Below are 22143 nucleotides of genomic sequence, written 5' to 3'. Positions count from 1 at the left end.
TACATTTTTAAAAAGCCTATTGATATACACACTTGTATACGAGATGGAATGGAAGAAAAACTCTTACTAGCCTCCAATGGTCTAATTTCAAACCCCTTAACACTAGTGTATTTTGAATAAAAAAATGTTAACAGTACAGCTTAAACAATCCTACAAAAATCAAGGGATTACATATGTTTTGCATTAAAAAATAAAAATTGTACAAATACTTAATGTATCATAATAAAAAAAATTTGAAAATCGTTAAGGCACGTCTTGTATACAATATATCTATCCTATATTAATCACAAACTACCAGCTCAACTTAAGCACAGGCACCAGGGAAACGTGTCAATTTAATCCTGGCTACCTACATGCTTCCCAATATTAGCTGCCAATAAGCTTCTCTAAATTCTATTCTTGCCTCCCAATTGCTCCCTCCATTGTCATGGGGTATTGCTTCAAACACAAAATACACACTTCGCTTTTAGAATGTTTAAATAATGCATTATTAAAATCTTGTTTCCGGATGTCATAAATCCTTCTCTTAAGGGTTCTTTCCATCTTCCCTACATAGAAGGGAAGACATTTCTTACATTCCACTAAATACACCAATCCTTTACCATCACAATTAGAAAACTGCTTACTGGTTATTAACATCTGACTACATATAAATTTGTAAATTATAGGCTTGTCTTTCGGCTTTTCCTGGCTAGGGGTCACCACAGCGGAACTCCGGTCTGCTAAGGATTGGCAGTAGATTTTTACGTACTGGCTTGCCGGGCCTAATGCACAACCTTCAACGAAGGAATGCCCATTCACACATGTCACTACACAGAAGACACACTAATTGAATTTGTAAATTATATGTAAACAGTAAAAATGTACCATTGTTTTAAGTTTGTGTACATTCATATTTAGGACTTTGTGTAGAGAATAGCAGTTAAAATAACTGAGGTATTTGGATGGTTTCTTTGGTAGCATTTGAGCAAGTTAAGCGTCATTTTCATTTCACTGTGTAATAAAAACCGTCTGCAAGTTTGTGGTGCTCCTGGTGTCCAATTACATCTTAAGTTAGTTCTTGGCATACTTTGCTACTTTACAGATGTAATATTCAGTAGGATTGCAGTTATTCTTAAAGCTCTGCATCCAAAATCCAAATCACCACCACTTTGAATTATAGTTTGAGTGTGCTGTGTATAGGAGCCTTAACTGTGTTGCTCTGTCTGGCCCTCCCAGATAAAAGCCTTCAGCTCTATTAATCATCATCTACAGTTCTCCTCAGGGTGATAAAGATATGCCTGACCTGTGTACAAGGTTAAAGTGACTAAACATTAACTGGTTGTATCAGACTATGAAGATCCATAAGAGCTTCCTTTTCTCAGTTTTTATGTCATCTTTCATTTAGTCTTCCCACACATCCTTAGCTGCCACACCAGAATCATTTAATCCATACTTGTCCCCATAAGTATAGATATTGCTGAACCAAATCATGTGGTTACATAGCTATTGCCTTTGTCTTAGCTTCATTAAATTTGATATCCAGAAAGATTTGAAACTGGATCAATATGTTCCACAGCACTGCAATGTCCCTTTCTGGTTTTGTCAAGTATAAAAATGTCATCCGCAAATCAAGCTTCTCTTCTGCCATACCAATTATATCCTTGAATTTCACTTTTCTTTGCCAATGGTTCCAAATATAATGCAAAGGGGAGAGGGGGGGGCATCCCTGTCCAATCCCTCTCCCCAAGCAGAGATCAGACAGGACCCCACCCACTTTAAATTTTCACTTTTGATCCCTCAGATCATTCCAATCAGCCTTATTTTATCAGGTAATGCAAAAAGTTTCCATTGCTCTGCTCACGTCCCAGCTTACTCAGTCAAATATTTTCTCTGCAACAAAACCCCAACAGTGGTATTTTGTTACTTTCTGCTTCTCTCTGGATCAGTGTTCTGTTAATGTTGTCAATTGTTTGCTTTCAAAAAAAAAATATTTAAAATCATGATTTAGCATTGAAATAAGCCTGTATGAAGCTGGATCTGATGAACATTTACCCTCTTTAGGTATTACAGCTTCCATCACTTTCTTCAAGGATACTGGTTGTTGGTCTTTCAGCTTTTCCCGGTTACGGGTCACCACAGTGGAATTCCAGTCCGCTAATGATTGGCAGTAGATTTTTATGGTGCAGAGTTGCCAGCTCCACACCCAACTTTCAATGAAGGCATGCCCATTCACACGTCTTTTGGAACGCCACTCTACTGCGGGAAGGACATGCAGACTTCCACACAGAAGGCACTCCCCGCAGAGAATCGAATGGGAGAACCTCTTGCTGTGAGGCAACAACTATACCGCTGCACCACCGTGGACACTTAAAGGATATTGGTACTTCTCTTAAAATACTGTTAAAAAACTGATAAAAATCTGGAATGTTTTCAGTTAGTAACTGAGCCTCCTCTACCTCTAACCTTGACCCATTGGACCATAAACAGTGGGGTTTGATTTCCATAAGTCTCTGCTTTATACAGACACAGAATTTCCAAAATATTTTTAATACTTTTACAGGATCCCTCATTACCTTCCTTGTTATAGGCTCCCTAAGCTTAGTGACAGCCTTCTCTAGTTTGTTGCCAGAGTCACTGTGCTAAAAAGTTTGTACTCCCAACAGTTGTTAGATAGCAATTTTTTCAAAATTCATGCTCAAGGTAATCCCTTATTTTTGTTCAACATTCTGCAGTTAATCTTGTTCTGTGAGATTAACCCTATTTTGCAATAAATTCCCTCTAGTTACTTCTTAACCATATTTTCCTATTATTTCCACCCTATTTTTAAACTCCACTTAAGATCCCGTTCCCACTACCCATTTCTTGAAATCCTCTTGCAACAGATAAGGGACACACAAACTACCATTCTTCAAATACCAACATATTGAAAAAAATTAATTTGTCTTGCCACTGAGGCAATGCCTGCAATAAACATGACTTAAATTTCAGCAGGGGAAACTGCCGCCATACTTTGTGCTTCCTGGCCTATGCATCAACTGGCTTGTATTGTACCTGTAACTATTTTTATATGTTCTACCTCAGCCTACAAAAACTGATCAGTCTGTAATACTTTAAAATCTGCTGTGGCAGGACCTGAAATGCATTCCCTCTAAATCTTTAGTAGATTTGTCTAACTGCTGCTGCAAAGCACGATTATAGTTCTCTAGATGGCACAATTGCTCATCCCCTGGTATGGTCTGAAAAACATCACTCCGCTTAGGGACAGCCTGAATTAAAGATGCTCATCTCGGGATTTTGCAATTTTTTGATTATAATCATTCTGAATTCTGTTCAAAGCATTTTTCAACTGCGTAGAATCAGTTATAGTATTCTGTAAGGTATTCCATTCTAGAGAGAAATCTGCATACATAGGAATAAGATCAAATTTATCTAAACTTTGTATGTGTGCTAAAAAAAAAAAAAAAAAACAGTAACCGACTGCACCATATCAGATACAGGCATGACTGCAGAAGGAGCTTCCATCTGTTGCACATCAGAAGTTGCAGTAACTTCAGAATCAACTGTTTTTTGTAACAGCAGCATATATTGGTTTATATGTCTTACATACTAGACCTTTATGGCAGAATAGACAAATTTGTGCATATCCATTTGCAAATGCAGCTTTATCTATTTTTTTGTGGATATTTGCCATCACATAAATACAAGCTTTTGGCAAAACCTTTGATTTAGTAATGTACTGAGAATAAACGTGTATCCATTTGCAAATGGAAGCTTTTATCTATTTTTTGGGCATTAAAAATGCCAGATTTACATTTCATGTCAGACATAGAAGATTGAAACCATTGCTGTAAATATGACCAAACCTTATCAAGAAGCTCATTAATACCAATACTAACAGTATGGCTACACTTCAAAGTGGTCTAAAAAATGGCATCCATGTTGTAAAACCAAAGTACCGTAATTTATACAGAAGACAAGCAGGTGATCAGGCTGAAGTCAATCTGGAAAAGGATGGCGTTTCTCCAGACAAATTGGAGGTGGTCCAACACAGGACAGCTTCCACAGCGGTGCTCTGTGTCCACCAACGAAGTACTGGACAAACACTGGATCAGTCTGTTGAACTAACGTAGTAAGTAGTAGGGCCCCTCTGTAATATTAACTGCTGGTAACAGATATGGTCACAGCCACTGAAGAACTGTAGAAAATGCCCAGAAGTGACCAGACAAACTCCATACTACTGTATCTGTTATACTTTGTCTCAACAAATTCTTGCCAAACAGTTAATTCTTTCAGAGCTATTTCAATTATAACACAGCTAGGACAGCGAATACTGATGCACTCAGTAAATGTGTCACTGAAAAAAAAAAAAAAAAAGCATTGTATACTTTAAACACTTATTTCTGATATATGGAAAGTCCCTGTAATGCAATGCTAGTTATTTTTGATACAATCATGCAAAGCTAATTTAAACATCATGCAAAGCTCATGTTATTTTTTTCATTTCTGTTATGCCAAAATCATGTTTTTTTAAGATAACTGTCCCGGTGGTTCTAACGTCCCTTTTTTTCATTGCTAAAATGCTATTTGATATAAAAAGTTCCTGTGATGCAACAGTCTCTTTCCAAGGTGCTAATATGCAAAATTCCATGTTATTTTTGAGAAGCTTAAACACTTAAGCAATGACGTTTGTTTTTTTTTGATATGGAAAGTTTTCCTGCAATGCAGCTGTCGCTCTGCCAATATGCAAAAGTTCATGTTATTTTAGATGAAGCAGTCTAATGTAAAAACAATGATACTTCCTTATTTTATAACAGGACGCCATGAGCCCACCAGCTATATGTTAATATCTAAAACTAGACATTTCTAATATATCAACAGCTAACTGTTCTTGCAAAACAAGCTATATTATTTTGAAAACCTGCTGTTCAGCCTTGCATATTTTTCCTTTTTGCACACAGTATTTTTGGGAAAAGCATTTTAATTTACACAATATCTATCAAGGTTAACCTTTTATACAGTTATTTCTGTCAGATGTGACATAGGCTCAAATGGAGATGACTGGAAACAAGTTTTATTGAAAATCCTCAAACAAAAATGCACACATTCAATACCCCCCAAAACCTATTAGGTTAAATACACATTTAACCAAGCTTTACCCTCCCAATAGGAACAAATGTTCTAAACTTGATAGCCACACACACTCTGACTAACCTAAAGAAAGGTTATCCATGCCAAGATGAATGGCATAGCCTGTGGTTCTATTAAGTGCTGTCTGGTTTTGTCTCATCTTTATGGCGCTCTCAGCTGGGAAACATACAAATGCTTTCAGAAAAAGTTTGCCAAGCCATTTCTCTTTCAGATAGTCTCTAGCAGACAACCAGACAAAACTGTTTACCAGAAACAGTCTTATAAAAATATTAAATTTTCTTTTACTTGCCTTCTCAAAAAACATTACTAGATTAAGCTAATGGACTTAAACCAGTCATTCCCCTATGCAAGAATGAGGAAAAGCATACTCATTCTTTTAACTATAGCTTTTCTTTAACATTGCAGTGCCTACATTTCTTAAAAATGAAAAAAAAAAAAAAAAAACAGGAACACCTATGGACAGTGTCCCCATTACACTAACACAAAAGAATTAACTTAAAATGTTGTATAATTTTCTTTGCATGTTAAACATTACAAAAATCTTTTACTTAAAGTCAGCTTCCTCCCTCCTCTTCCCCTTGCCTTAGTACTTTTCTGATTGATGACATGTAGTGCATTTGCTTTAGAGTCCTTTAAAAGTTTAATGAAGTCCAAAAAAGTCCAGTATTTCCAGATTTTCTTGTTCCAAGTTTCAAATATAATTATTGCTTTGTAATTCCACATTTGTGAATTTCCAAGTTACTGATTTTATTCTCCAAATGTTAATGGCCTGAAGTAGGGCATATGCTTTAGAAGTCCAAAAAGTCCAATATTTCAAGATTTTCTTGTTCTGTTCCTTTTCATCCTCCTCCCAAACTCTGTTGCCGCTTCATTTGCAATATACTCGTGATTCTTCTAGTCAACTCCTGTGCTCATTTCCCCCCCTCTCAAGCATTTTCCATTGAAACACTGGAAATTTTTCAGTGACACAATCTCAGAAAAAGAAACAAAACCGTCCAATTTCACAGCTCACTTTGGACAAACATGTATTTCTTCCTTGGCATATACTTAAAATCAAAAAATGATTGTTCTACCAGTGAAAAATATTTTTAAGATAGCCAAGTACAGCAGTTTGAATCTCATGCCTACTTCTCTACATTCGCTGGATAATGGTGTGAAGTCCCTCCTATGGGCGAGGGATCAAGGAGCCTCAATCCTCACCATCACTGGTAGGGAACATTCACTTAGAACAAAGACACAGTACTTTCAGATGCAGCTCTCTGCACAAAATTTTCCTTAATAGCACATAGGGAGCACACTCCAGTCCTGGGGGCTGGGTTTTACTCTCCAGGCCCCAAATAAGAATCCAACTTTCTCTGCTGAAACCAGTTTTCCGTGTCTGTTCCAAGTAGCTCACACACCTGGCAAAGACTGGCACAGGTTTACCTGCTATGCCACATCAACTCAGACTGGAGTAGATTCACTGCCACCAACCAGCTACTTCAAGGCTCTTACCAGAGTATCCAACTACTCTCCATAAAATTAACACTTGTACAAATGGTAGTATTAACCAAGCAGCAGAGCTCCTCAATTAGCGGCCCATAGGAGGGAAATTACACCATTATCCATGAGCATGAAGCCAGTGTCACCAAATAAATGCAATTAATATCAAGGGTTAAAATATTTTCTAAAAAAGACCAGTCACAATGAAAGATTTAGATATATTTAATAAACAGACTAGCATTTTCAGGTTTTCAGAGCAAGGCAAGATGAAATGGAGGAGTGTCTGTTATCAGTTCCAAAAACAAAGTGTCAGTATCACATCTCCCACTAATATCCAAATACAATTTCAGAGCTGGCTACAAGATGACATAGGTTCATACTAGGCTATCTGCCCTAGGGCATTTATAAGCCTAGCCAGAGTATGTTTGGCTTTCGCCACCCATTTTAAATTAATTTTGCTATGCCCTTTTTCAATGTTAGTATACTGTGCCTCTGTCTAACAGTGACACAGAAGTGATACCCGGGGTAAACCTACGATCTCCCATCCACTCATCTAGATTCCTCTTGGAGGAAATGAGGGACTGCCTAACCTGGACTGGGATTTTATTTCAGAGTGAAGGGAGCCTCTGGGTTATGAATCTGTCCCTCCAGCATGTCCTATTTATTTCAGTGCTGAGGTTAAAGTCTCGAGCGTGTAGCTCGATGGGATTTGGATTTTTTGAGGTGCAGCATGTCCCTCAATTCCGGGTTGGACATGGCTTTATATGTCAGGCACAGATCGCCTCTGAGCAGGCGGTATGCCACTGAGTAAAGCTGGAGTTTCTTTAACCTGGCAGCATACGGCATCTGTTTGAGCCCTTTGATCCTCTTGGTGAGGTACTTTTGGGGTCTTTCCAGTTGCTGCAGGTGTTTGGCAAGGTACATCCCAAAAAGGGGCATTGTACTCTATTATGGGCCTGATGAGGGATGAGTAAAGAGGCACGATGACCTCCCTTGATCTAAATGTGAATATCTTCATGATTAGGTGGGCTATATAAAATGTTTTTCTAACCACTTTGGCAACGTGGTTGTCAAATGAGAGATTGCTATCAACTTGGGTCCCCAGGTTCCTAATTTCTTCTGTAATTAAATGGATTACCACCTATGCGGTAATTTGTGGGCACTGTTTTTGCCAAAGGGGATGACTATACACTTTTTGGCGTTTAGCTTGAGGCCATGGCTCTGGCACCAGTTGTCTGTTTCTATGAGGCCCTTTTGGAGGATGCTTGTGTCGGCTGGAGAGTCGATTATGGCACCCAGTTTGCAGTCATCTGCAAACTTGGTCAGCCACAGTCCTTCCGTGTTGGCCTGTACCTCCGAGAAATATATACCGAACAAGAGGTCCCAGGACTGAGCCTTGTGGGATGCCACTTGTAACTGGTTTGGAGTCTGACATGGCACCAGCAATTCTAACCATGTGGGTTCTGTCCTTGAGCCAGTTTGCAACCCATCTAGTGACATAGGGGTTTATATTTAAGCTGGTGAGCTCATCTATAATGCCCGAGTGGGGTATTGTATCGAAGGCTTTTGCAAGGTCCAGGTAGGCTGCATGGACCACCTTCCCTTAGCCAATGGCCTTGGTGACTGTTTCAAAGAAGTCGACCAGGTTTAAGAGGCAGGATCTGCCCTTAAAAGCCGAACTGGGTAAAATCCAGTGTCTGTAGGTCCCCAATATCTTTATTTATAATGTCCTCGATGATCCTTTCCATAGCTCTGCAGACCAAGCTAGTCAGGCTTATGGGGAGATAGTTTCCAGGGTCCGTTGAGGCACCACCTTTGTGGAGAGGGACCACTGTTGCTGTACGCCACTCAGGCTACATATCCTGTAGTAAGGCTGAGATTGAACAGTAGCTTTATGTTTGGGTTTAGCTCTTCTTGGAGTTCATGTAGGACGCAGCCTGGACAGTCTGGTCCCATTGATGCTGTGTTTTTTGCTTTGGAGAGGGTGGCTCTTACCTGAGCATCTGAGATGTCAGGGGGGCAGCACTCTGCTGGGATAGATATTTGCCCTTTTGGTGGGGAGAAGTTTGCGCTGAACCTGTCAGCTAGGATGTTGGCAATGTCTGTGGGTTCAGTGTATTTGTCATTTTGGACTAATTCTGAGCATATCTGGGAATTCCCACCCAGGTTCCTAACTAAAGAAAGCCTTGTGATTATCCTTAGTGTCCTGTGCAATTTTTCTCTCGAAGCTGCCCTTATGAGTGCCTGTAGTTTTTTGCTAATACTGATCAGAGATGCCTTCCTTTTTGGGATTTTGCTCTATGTAGTAGCTTCCTCCTATTGTATAGTTTGTTTATGGCTGGGGTCCACCAGACAGGACGTCTGCCTTTGGAGGATTGGGTCTTGGTTTTATTTGGGATTGCATGATCCATGCATTCCTGAAGGTGTTCATAGAATGCATTTATAAAGGATTCTGTGGTCTGGGCCGTATTTTCCACATGCCCGGGGGCTTTGAAGGATTCCACCTCGGTTTTGAGGAGTGAAATTTGCTTTAGAGAAGTTTTTCCACTGTGGTTTTCTGGGCAGGGGTGGGGTTGGGATGCAAATATCCAGTTGGATTAGTTTATGGTCTGATCTTACCAGTGAGGGATACACTTCTGGTCTGGAGCATAGAGTCCCCATGTTGGTGATGATCAGGTCCAGTATGTTTTCCCCTCTTGTGGGAGTGGTAACAAGTTGTTCCATAGCATTTCAGTTTATGAATTCTAGGAACCTTTGGGCTAGGGTGTTGGAGCTAGAGTAATGCTCCCAGTTTATGTTTGGGTAGTTGAAGTCACCCAATATAATGGTGTTTGGAGAGACCTTCATATTTTCCAGTGTTCTCCGGAAGGCCGAGTGGGGTTCCTGGGTTTGGGAGGGTGGTCTGTAGTAGGCTATAAACTGGAAGGCAGTTTTACCCACTGTTAGTTGCACATGGATAGTCTGATGCTTCATGCTGTGCCACCAACCTGGAGGTGTGGGCATCTTTGATGAATATTGATACTCCCCCTCCTTTTGTAGTTCGGTCCAAGTTTTGGGGCCAAAAAGCATGGTATGAGGTATAACCTGGTAGTGCTGGGGTGCTCTCAGAGCCCTGAACCAGGTTTCTGTTACTGCACAGATATCGATGTTCTCCATGCTAAGGAGAGTTTAGACTTCTGGCGTTGAGTAGCATTACTCAAGTTTCTTATCCCTTGTGATACCTATGGAGGTGGGTCTTTTGAGCTTTGCCTAAAAAAGGCACTATGGGGGTAGCAAGAGCCTTTATCAATATCCGAAAGCCCAGGGGTGACAGGTGCAAGCCGTCCTTAGCAAAGGATCATGGCTTGTCGAGCATATCATCCCAGGCTGACAGGCATTGGATCCCCTTTTAATGACACCAATACTTAAGCCAATTGTTGAAATTGATCATCTTGTCTTCATATTGTGGCATCATTCTTGGTGAGGGTAAGATGCTACTCAAGGTCAGGGTCATACCAGCCTGGGCTACATGCTCAGAGCTCCTCTGTCTCTTCATGTAGTCCAGGGAGGTACGTCCCAGGTCATTCACATCAGCATGGACAAAGAGTCATATTTGTACTTGCCTTGGAGTGACCCGAGTGCTTGTGTTATGTGGCAGATCCTAGCACCCAACAGGCTGCTCACCGTGACCTTCTTGTTCAGCCTGGTGAGCGGGATGTCAGTGTGCCTGACGATAGAGTCACCTATTACAAGTGTATCAGGTGTGTTTAGCCTTTAGGGCTGTGACTGTTCAGCACACTGGCTTTGTGAGATGTGTTGCACGTGTTTTGTGTTGGGGTAGCAGTTGCTTGGTGTCTGCTTTGGAGGTCTCAGCTGCTTAGGCAGATCTTTAGAGCCTCCGAGTATGTTTTTGTGTGATTATGTGTTTGGTTTGCTGTCATGGTAGGTCTATGTGAGACTGGAATTGTAGCGAGTGTGGTTTCCTTCTCCTCCTGACTGGTTATGCCAGTACTGAGTTGAGAGAGCTTAGCCTCCAGTTTGGCTATATGGTTGCATCTCTCACATGTGTTGGAATTTGTTCGGAGGAGGACAGGGTTGTCTGTATACATGAGGCAGTTGCAACATTGCCTCAAGATTCCCAGATTCACCAGCTGGACCGGAGAGGAGATTGACAACTGACCTTTGGGCATGCTAGAATAGTATTGGGAATTCATTTATAATTGAAAAGGAGGGCCACTGGGGAACAAGGTACTCAAGGGGAGTTTGTGAGGGTGTAGTGCTTTTAATTTAGTGCTGACTTATATAATTGCTTAGTGAGCAAGTGCCAGGTAACTCAAGTGCAATGTGTTACAGGCAACTTAAATGCAAAAACGACAAACAGTAACTTTCTTTCAAGTGAAACAAGGAAATAAGTACAGTAAGCAATGCAGATATCACTAGGGATCCACAGAAGCGCTGAAAAGCTGCATTTTAGGTGGAATTAGCATTCCAGGGAAACAAGCATACAAATAAAGCTAGATTCAGAAGGCCTGGATCTAGTCTATGCTACAGAAACAAGGTGTACCAATTTCAGTAAGAAACAGTTCAAATATGCAGGCACTATAAACCTTTAACCAGAAATTCCCAGCTCAGAAGGGCAGAGTCCAGCCTCTCCTCCCACAAGAGTGCAGACCACGAACCTTCTTAATGTAAAATAACTGGCCTGAAGCCCAAGTGCTTAAACCAGAACTAATACACTTTGAACAGACACTGAGCTCTCAATCAGCAGTTCCCAACTCAGAAGGATGTAAGCTACCTGTCCTGCCACCACAGTGCATGCCACAAACTTTCCTAACGTAAAACTGGTCTGAAGTCCAAGTGCTTAATCCAAAAGACTTAAAATGATAGCTACACATTACTGCATGGTAGTAAGTTGATTAAATACAACTGAATACTTTAAAGAATGCCTGGATTAGTGCTAAAGTTATACAAAAAGCTAGATTCAGCAGGCCTGGATCTAGTTTATGCTACAGCAAACAAGGTGTACCAATTTCAGTAAGAAGCAGTTCAGATATGCATGCACTATAAGCCTTTAACCAGAAATGGAACCTTAGTTTGAGAGAGAGCCTTACATCACATCTGGATTACTACTACCTCACTAGACATTTTAGCCAGATGTGTCAATACACACCCAGACCCCTGCCAAGACTTATTCCAGCATCTGGAGGCTGAAACAATTCCAATACTTTCATCCTTCTGCACAGACTAACCAGCCATTCTCTGGCACCTCAGGGTAGTAATTAGTTCACCAAAAACAGCAGGACCCCCCACCCCCACCCCAGCCCAGACAGTCTCTGGCTGCATTCAAGCTTTTGAGATTACATGAACTGGTTTAGACCATAATTTTATATCAGGCTATTTTTTCTTAAATAGAACTGGGCTGAGCTTAACCCCTTCCAGCATACTCTGTTAACATGTACACACTTCAGTTACAATACAGCCGGACATACACGTTAAGACCCAATGTTTATACCTTTTCTAAACACAAGTATCTGCAAAATTTTGATATTCAAATTCACAAAACCTCAGCTAACTATGCTGGCAAATGTTACACATGCCATGCCCTACTCTGGCACAGCTAACATCTCTCATCACAAACAGGATACATTTACTTCCCTTCTGCCTGGTGTACAATGAGTAGTCATTCTCCACAAACACTCTGCCATATCCCACTTTTACTATTAAAGGTCTAGGTCGTTCTAGCCAGATTTGGAACACACACCTTTCAGTTAATTCCAGTTGTGGAATATCAGTTCAGTTGCTTATTTGTACTTAAGGTCAATATAGTCTGTTCTTCCCAGCTTCTTGGGTACAGCAGAAGCTTTTAGGTTTTCCCTACGTGCTCAGTCTAACTTATTTTTTTTTAAATCCCTCTTGTGCACTTAGCCAGTCTTTTCTTCATTTCACCCAATGAGTTTTGCTGTTTTATCATTTTGTCTGAATATCGGTTTAAACCTTTCCATTTTTTCCAGCCTTTTATTATTTGCGTTTATATACTCCCATTAGCATTTCATTTTAGTCAGGTCTGTGGGCAGTTTCCCTATACCTTCCTCTAGGTTACTGGAAGTCATGGCTGCAGCATGCACTGCTTTTTGCTGAACAGCTACAGCACTTTTCCCAGTCAGTGTTTGTTGCCTTTTGTAGCCAATTTTGCTTCAGGTCCTACTTCTCTTTTCCTGGCATCCTAGTAGCACATTTTAGCCAGTTATTGAAATTTACCCAAAAAAAATCTAGTTTCACTGGCTCTGCCAAGTTTGTTTTTACACTGGGAGAACTAGAATTAACCTGTTAATCTACAGCCATCTTGGAAGTCAGGGAGGACAACTGTTGATGGGTTGAATAATACTACAAACCAGAAGAGTGGAATGATTGCCAATTGCCAATATGCTCAGTATCACAGCAAACCTGATGTCAATCACCTGAGATTGCTCTCAGCTGGGTTTAGCCATTATTGGCTTGCTGGTCAAAGCCAAACAGCTGTCCAATTCTGCATCGGTAGCTAGCAGGTGCTCAGCTTGTCAGGCGGTCCACATGCTGTCAAGCCATCCACATCCTGCCAAAGGACACATCAGAACACCCACCCCCATGGCACCCAAAACGAGGGAGCCTACACCCTCCACTAGTGGTCACTCCCATGCTGGATGATCTGTGCCAACCTGCAGAGTGGTGGGTCTGGGAGTAACCAGGAACCTAGTAGGTGATGGCAAGACAAGTGCACACTGTGGTGATCGCCATGACACCACATCTGCTGCCATGCGAAATGCTGCATAAAATGTGAACCTAAAGGGAGAGACACTAAAAAGGACAAAGTCAGAAACCATGATAGACAGGAAAAAAGGTTAGAACAGTTATCAGCAAAACGCACAATAGGTGGCACTGTAGGCCCTGGAGGAATTTAGTGCAGCTTTTTGTTCAATATGCAATGGCAAATTGAACAAGATGGACTTTACACAATGTACTAAAGTGATTGCCATAAGAGAAGATTAAATGCAACCTAACAAGTCCCCCCCCCTCCCCCGGTATGTGGGGAGCACTGCCACAGTCCCTGAGCTACAAACAGTGACTACAAGTGGCAGTACAGGTAACCTGAAACAAGTCTGAAAGAGCCCCCTGAATACAAAGTGCCCAACCTGAAGGAACCTTGAACAGCAAACTCCAGTGGTAATATCGTACCAAGACATATCACAACCAAGTGTCAGACAGCCTACCCAGTGGTAATTTAGTACCAGGAATTATCACAACCACAATCAGGTACCACCAGGCAGCCTATTCACTGCAAGCATAGGAGTACGCCAGGTGTAACTGACAGGAAGGAAAGATGGAATGGCCAGTGTAAGGCACAAGGCTAAAAAGAGCATTGTGCAACATAGGGGGTGTGGCATGGCACTGAATGCTCCACAAAAAGGTGCATGGCAGACATAGGATGGTGGTGGCACATCCATATATAGTCAAGCCAGTCTGCATCACCAGGACATTTTTGGCAATTCCTTGTAGTAGGCTGGACAGAACAGCTCAACCTGCATACACAAAGTACGCAATGGTGTCAATTAACAGCACTGCAAAACATGGCCCAATAAGCAGATACCCAAGAGATATGAAACATTTTACAAAAGTGATTAAATTAGGGCCCAGTTTCCTCCCTTTGTGCACAACAGGTTAGTTTGCATCACTGTTAATCCTAATATAATTATAAATATGAAACAATGCAATACCACTCCCATTTCTCATTTTCTGCCATTTTGACTCTTACATGTATATCCATTTCCTTGTTGACCTTTTCAAGGAGTGATCAGCTTCCTGGTTTTAAAACATTCCTAACACCACAAGGCATTGTCTTTAGCTGTACCAGTGCCCCTGTAGGTCCTTGTGCCCTTGCAAAAAAATTAAAAAATATAATTTTAGTCTTGCAATGACTAACATTCCTCATCTTGAAAAATTCAATGCAGAAACTGGATACATTCTGTCTTAAACATCTCAACTACTTTTCACAATTAGGAATAGACTTTTTGGCTTTTTGGATCCAAAACTTCAGTTTCCCAATAGGTTTCCTTGCAGCATGAATATTTTCCACTACAGTTTCTGTACTTCAAAAAACTCTTGAAACAAATTTCATTTATGAAGCACGTCACTTGTCAGAATGCTCAGTAAGAAACTGACACAGCATGAGTTTCTATTCTCCCATGAGACATTTATACAGAATGTGTGCTACAGGACATCCAAAATACATGCAGCTTTATGCCCTCTACGCTTCAATGGGAATTCCAAACCACATATCTGCCAACACTGAGAACAGGCATCCCCCCCGTCCCCCCCAATTAGAATATTATGCATTAATAGGAGCAGGTGCTTGTTTACAAGATCAGTACATTACACCTACAAAAGGATACTCTTATCTACAGGCTAATCCTAGCACAAACCTACATCCAAGCCACAAGAAGCCATGTTGACTACTCTTTCAAAGGTTCAAAGCATAGAAATGGTACTTGTGATAAAGGGAAACAAAACAAGGACATGGAGCTAAGACTCAAGACAATGGTACAAGTACATCACTATAAATGAAACTTAACATACATGTCCACTATTGTTCATTTGCTGAATGTGGTTCTTAAATTTGTCAAGGCTGCAAAAGTTATTGGGAGTGGGAAAATAAAGTAGCCAGGTGTAACAGGGCATTTCTGGTCATAGGTGGTCAATGGGTACCATTTATGACAAAGGATAGACAAGTCAAAAAGATACATTTTTGCTCCACACTACATTACATATTAACTCTTTAGAGGACACAAAACACCCACATAAGATGTACATTTATCCCAAATTGACAAGTATGATATTGACCAAGATGGCTCTCTACACAAGTAGCTCAAGTAACTAGTTACGATGTCTGTCTGAAGTGTTCCATTCGTGCTACGAGGACATCAAAGGCACCTTTAGGTTTTACAACTACAGTTACGATCAGGGTCAAGATTTTCAGGTTGGGGTACCTTAGGTTAAGTTTCCTAGGGGAAGCAAAACATCAAAAGCCCCCCCCAAATAATCTTGTAGTAACTTCCACACAGATCTCTCAACTGTACCTATTTTAATGGTAAAGTACCAATTTACAAGCTTAGAAATTACTTTATATGATGTACCCATTTTGGGGGAAACATTATTTTTGGACTTTTACCCATTCATGCAACCATCTGACACTCAGATTTTCAAGCAGTTTAGTATATTCAGAACATGACAAACATATCAATGATACCAATAATTTAATGAAGGACTTATTTTCTTGAAAAGGGGAGATATAAAGTGACCAATAAATGATTTTTACACATCTGACTAAAAATGGATATATTTGTCCTTCTTACCAGTTTTGTTTAATAAAATTGCATTTCTGAGCAGCATGTCCTTCTTACCAGTTTTTTTTAATAAAATTGCATTTCTGAGCAGTATCCCACAATCCTACTGCAAAGAAGAATTATGTACCATTTTCTATCCAATTATTATACAAAGTATGTGCCCAAACTTGTGGCTGGACATACTGACTTTTGGAAAGCTTATGTTCAGTGCTGGTTGGCAGGTATTCTTAACTATTCTGTCTATCAGAAAGACAAACTATTTCTGGTAAGTAGTAGCTACAAGTAAACACCACCAGATTCTTTCATATCTGCAGAAGATGCCACAATCATAGGACCTTACCTTAGTTTAAACCTCAATACTCCTAATACTTCATTACAGTATCAGTAATGGAACATGATGAATCCAAGCACCTGCTATAAGGTCAGAACCTACAGCCTTTATTAATCCAAGCAACTGCTAATCCCCAGAAAATGTTAGACACCTTACTATGGCAAATAAGAAGCAGCATTGCAAATTTAAAGACTCTTGGGATATCTGCTATCAAGTTCTATTTCAATACTACCTTTTGTAATTTTCCATACAAATGCCGCAAACCAAGTGACCAAAAATGCGATGATGTCGGTTGGGGGGGGGGGGGGGTAGGACACCACCACCTCCTTCCATAATAAAACGAGTCCACCATATCACTGAAACTATTCACATTCGAATTCAGTGCGGTTCCGTCCCAATTGCTTTTTTCTGTGTACCTCCCCATAGAAAACTACAACCCAAGAAACTCAGCGCATGTTTAATTAAAACTGTTCTTACCTGGTTCCACGTACGACTATCTGCACCATTAAAATGATCAAGCTTCTGCACAAACCACTGGTCTTCTACTATACTAGGTGAAAGGGAAAATGCTTTTTGGAGCCGAAAAAGTTGAGAGACGCGAATTCCTGAAGCAGAAGCCAGCAAACAACTGGCGACAACAAGCACAAATACAATTCGGCAAGACATATTTGCATTCCCCCCAACAACTATCGGAGCCAAGCAGCCATGTTATTATACTCTTTGTCATATGACAAAATTAAGACCAAAGAGCACATGATCTGGCTGTCAAGTGACAAATTTGGGTGTTGTTGACTGTGTTCAGTTTTAGCGACTTTTGAAAGCGGCTTAAGAAATCCAAAGTGCATTAGTACATGTTACATATCAGGGTAAAACATATTTTATAAAGTAAAAATATATTTTATCACAAATGTTAGGAGTAATGTTGCACGTTCATCTAATACAAATGTCTGATAATCATATAAGGATTAATTCTGGTAAAAAAAACAATTCATATGCCAGCAAAGAATGCCGTTTATTTTAGGTTTCAGAACTAAAATGCAAAAGTGTAAAAAGCGGCTTGATAGTTTTTAGAGAGACCATTTAACGTTCATTCCGCTCAAACTCTGTTACTCACAGCCGGGGGAATTCCGCGAAGCCTGAGATTCCTCGGAGTCACTCAGCCCAAAGTTAATTACTCCATATTTTCATAAATCTTAAGTGTCACACGGTAAGAAGTGCTTCAAATATTTTGACTCTGAGAAACCCGTATTGCTGCAGAGATCATGGCAATTTTCACCCTGCCCAACGACAGCCATAAAAAAAATACATTTGTAATAGTATGTGATACTTTGTAATAGGCATACCTTTACTAAAACACTGAATGTAACTGCGCTTTGAACTTCCCTCACACTGTTCATCTATCACACATACTAATCTCAGCTGTCCAGATTTTTGCCTTATATTTTTGGTCTCTTCAAAAAAATGTTGTTTTCTGACAAATAATTGGCAAATCATTGAGAAGTGAAGTCAGAAAATAGCAGGCATCTGAATTTCAGACTTCATACCCTTCAGAAAATTCATGCTAATGCAAAATCTGTTTTCTATCATCGTTCTAAGTTTATAAGAGCAATATTTAAAAAGTGCCCCTATTTTGGGGCATTTGTCCCCCCATTATCTGTACCTTTGTCCAGATTTCTTGCTCTAAGAGGTTGAGAGGTATTAACACACCCCTTCTGGTATTTCCGTAAAAAAAGTGGAGAATACATCTGTCTCCTTGACTTCTGCTAACTTTCATTTATGCTTTGTTTTACTATTACTGGCATAGCCGGCCTTAGGCATAGGGCAACTACACGGCTTTAGAAAGGGTACTTTTCCAGTAATCTGGATGGTGTAAGTAGACCAGGTGGTGTTGAGGGGCGCTGTGTAGATCTTTTGCCTAGGGCACAAGTTAACCAAAGGCCGGCCCTGATTTTACTGGGAACTACCATAATTTGGCTGCCCCTACTCTTGTCTTGCCCTCATAAGTCCTACCCTTTAAGACCTTACCCAACCAGCCTATGCCCATAAAGGGAAAGTCCAGAATAATCTCATTCATAAAGTCCCCAGATTTACCCATTTTGTGCTCATCTATAATATCACTTACAGACCCAAACACATTTACATGGAATGAATGAATGAATAACTAAAATAAAGTAAAAGTACACTGTGGACAACTTGCATAGTGTATACTGTCTACCACAAAAAACAAAGGTGACAAAGTTTATCAGTGGACAGAACAATTGCTTCTACAGACGAAGTTACAAGACTGGTGGAAAGCAAATTATGGAATATTTATGCACAGGACTGAAACATAGGTCTTGTATGCTGCAAGACATTACTTGTTTTAATGTCTGCTACACTCTTTCTGTATTGATTAGGTTGTAATAATATTTCTGTACCCAAAATAACCCAAGTACTATTTAGTCCCACTATTTAATGGTGACACATGGTTTAATTTTTATTTATTTATTTAATTTATTTTATTAAATGTATTTATTTTATCATAAATAAATAAATAAAATTCATGGTGACACATGGAGGTTTAATAGTTGAACTCTATAAGTTATGCATCACAAGTACTTTGAATGATGGTGACATATGCATTCATAGTCGTGCAAGACCCAGTAGATCCATTTATTAATTTATTTATGTGCAAACGGATGGATGGATATACACTTTAGTAAACTGGGTTAAGCTTGGTTGATTTTTAGTGGAAGCCCCATGAGAAAAACTCATTAAGCATTTGTATAATACCTGCAAATAAGAGAAGTTGTAGCAGCCTCTTCAGCTCCCATTGTTCATCTTGAGTTTTCTTGTTGTTTTCCATAGTTGGACCATTTTTCTGGAGTCTCTGGTGGCCAAGTGTGGAGAGGAGGCAGCCATGGTGTCGGTGGATTGATTGGACCGGTGGACTGTTCGGGATTAACTCAGGTAGCATGGAGTGGATGGAGTGGCAGCAATGGCTGGAGTGATTGGCCTGGTCATGGCTGTTCAGGCCTGTATGTTGAGAGGTGTGCCAGGAGGAGTGTATTGAGGAGACCGGGTGTTGGATGATGTCGGAGGGTGTTGAGCCAGATTCGAGTGGATTGTGAAGGTGGAACTGGACTGCTGCTGGCAGAGATGAGGTTGGTGTCAGAGTGGATGGTGTATTAAGACTGAAATCATGGAGACTGTGATCGTTGACCTGAATGAGGGCAGACGGTGGAGACCCGACTGTCTGCTTGGATGTGTGCTGATCCAGACTTTTGAATATCTGTTTTGTTGGATTGGTAAACCTGGACTGGGACTTGCTGGTGTGGAGATGGAGCTGGGACTCTGTGTCATGTGTTTGTTTATTGTATATGTGATTTATGTGCTTGTGTTTTTGTTGTAATGGTCTGTGTTGTATCATGAGCTTGAAGGAACGTAATTTCATTCAGCTGTGGACTTTATGGTTGCACAGTCTGAATGACAGTAAAAATTTTAGTTTACTTAACATTACATTACACTGGATTTCTAGTTCTATAAACAGAATTACAAGTAAAGGTAATTTTTCTTTGTACTTTGAACCCAGTCTGGACAATCTTATATCTTCTTTCATAGATGTGGCAGGACTGCAATCTGCTGCTGAATTTGAACCTCATTTAGTCATTTATTACAGTGTTACTGGTAAATTTCTGCATGGTCTGAGGCCTTAGTCTGTGGTATGATTGTGGTAGTAGCAGTATTATGAATTTTCCTTCAAAATTTGTATTTTTATTGCTATATATACCTGTTTAATGTTGTATTCTAATAATCTGGTGCATTAATCTGTGGTGGGATTGTAGTAGTGGCAGTATTGTGAATTCTGATTCAGGATTTGTGCTTCAGTACTTTTTATAGCTGCATATACTTGACTAAAACTGCATTGCAGTGCCTTTCTGTTTACCTTGCTACTGTATATTCCCCCATTCTTTGAGTCTGCCCCATCACCCATTGAGGCATTAAGTGAAAAGTTTTTGAAATTCTAACCACAGGACTTGAGCTCCACTTTTCTTTTTTTTTTTCCCCAGCCCTACCACCCTTTTCCTGTTATGGTTTTAAAATGCTGAGTCTCTGGCTTCCACTCATTGTGGTAATAAATTCCAAAGTCCCTCCCTCCCCTCTTTCATTGCTATTGTTTGTCATATAACCTTTTTAAGTACTTTCCCACCCTTTGTTTTCCATATAGCTATAACAGTAAGTGCCCACCCAATAAACCAGTATTGCACTTAAGTAAACCTCCCCCTACTGTAAATTGTCTCCTGCTCATTTTCCCAGAGCCCCTCTCTGCTTTGCACCCTAGCCACACTCTGAGGGGGGTCCTGAGTTAATCCTGCTCCATCTTTGGCAGATAAGATATTTATTTTATTGTTTTGCACTTCAGCTAACTGTGCATGGTGCTATTAGTTTAGTTTTGCATTATTTGTTGATTTTGCCTTTAAATCATTCTAAAGGTCCCTTATACTTAAAAAGTTCCTTGTAAAATAGTTTAAGTTTTGTTGTACCATTACACTCTCAAGCAATCTTTCTTGGTGTTATTACATCAAGAGGTTAGGTGTGCCTGTACAGACAAAAATGCCCAGAAAGCAAAGTTTATCTATAAAACTTCCCTTAGAACTGAAACCTGTAACTTAGTGTGGCTAAAACAAAGCCATTCTGCAGAGACAAGCTTAGAGCAGCTAGTGTGCACATTAAGCAGCATTACTATCACGTCTTAGCAAAATCTAATGTAGTGTAGTACCAAACCCTGGAGACCACCAAAGGAGACCTTTGTATAACACAGTCCACAGCCTACAGTAGCCCACCCAAATACAGGTCTGGACAACAATGATATGCAATTTCTAAAATTCTTCATAGCTAGCTTGGTAGATATAAGCATCCTGAGTCAACATAGCACTTGTGTCATGTTTTATCTTAAAAACACAAACACAGTCTGAGAGAGATGCACATTTCAAAGGAGGCAAACATTTTGCATACAAACAAGGTTGTCAAGAACTCATACATATTACATCAACTATACCCACAGACCAAACTTTGCTGAAGCACTAAAAAGCAATCTTCCCAAACCTTAACAACCTCCTAACCTTGTAAACAGTAACATCTATTCTCAGCAATTTTTAAAGTGCTCACCAAAATCAACACCAAACATGACACATACTCCTACACCCATGGAGCCCCAACAGCAAAGCCCATATGACCAGCCAACACATTACCCAGGACTCTTGTCATAGAGGACTCCATTGTAAGGCATACAGATGCCCTGCTCACTAGACTGAACAAGGAGAATATAATGGTTAGTTGCTTATCTGGATCCAGAATCAGCCAAAGTTATGCATGCACTCAGGTCACTACACCACAGGTACCAGTATGATTCTATCATAGTCCATGTGGGTGTTAATGACCTGAGATACTACTTCCCCAGACTATATGAGGAGAGACATTGCTGATCTCTCAGAAAATGTGTCTCAGGCAGGTATGTGTCTTGCATTGAGCAGCATTTTACCTTCACTATAGATGATGACACAGTATGAACAAAAGATGATTGACTTCAATAATTGGCTTAGTTTCTGGTGTCTTTACAAGGAGATTCAATATTTGTCAGCATGGGATGACATGTTTAACAGACCATGTTGCTTTGTAAAGGATGGTCTGCACCTGTCTCCCCTAGGCTTCCAAATATTGGCTAAAACTTTATCCACCCCTTAGAGTCTTTTTAGACAATCCCAAATTGACCAACCTATTGACATAGCAAATAAAACCTAAAGAAACCTAAACGTGTTACTGCTCAATGCTAGGAGCCTTAACTAGATCCTACAAGCTCTCCTC

The 22143-nt window shown here is 40.1% G+C and overlaps 1 protein-coding gene across 1 annotated transcript in view; it reads right to left on the bottom strand.

Moving 5' to 3' along the window:
* Positions 1–17030, bottom strand: part of LOC122800905 (putative serine protease K12H4.7) — a gene marked incomplete in the record, with an annotated part of 685243 nt that extends 668213 nt beyond the window's left edge. The window contains 1 exon segment of the mRNA XM_044070248.1: positions 16777–17030. Coding sequence (XP_043926183.1) covers positions 16777–16965 — 189 coding nt within the window.
* Positions 17031–22143: the final 5113 nt, after the last annotated feature.

Source organism: Protopterus annectens, chromosome 4.part1 (assembly GCF_019279795.1).
Source record: "Protopterus annectens isolate FY-2018-M chromosome 4.part1, PAN1.0, whole genome shotgun sequence".
Lineage (NCBI taxonomy): Eukaryota > Metazoa > Chordata > Ceratodontiformes > Protopteridae > Protopterus > Protopterus annectens.
The sequence above is the reverse complement of the archived record's forward strand: the minus strand, read 5'-3'. Positions and strand labels throughout refer to the sequence as shown.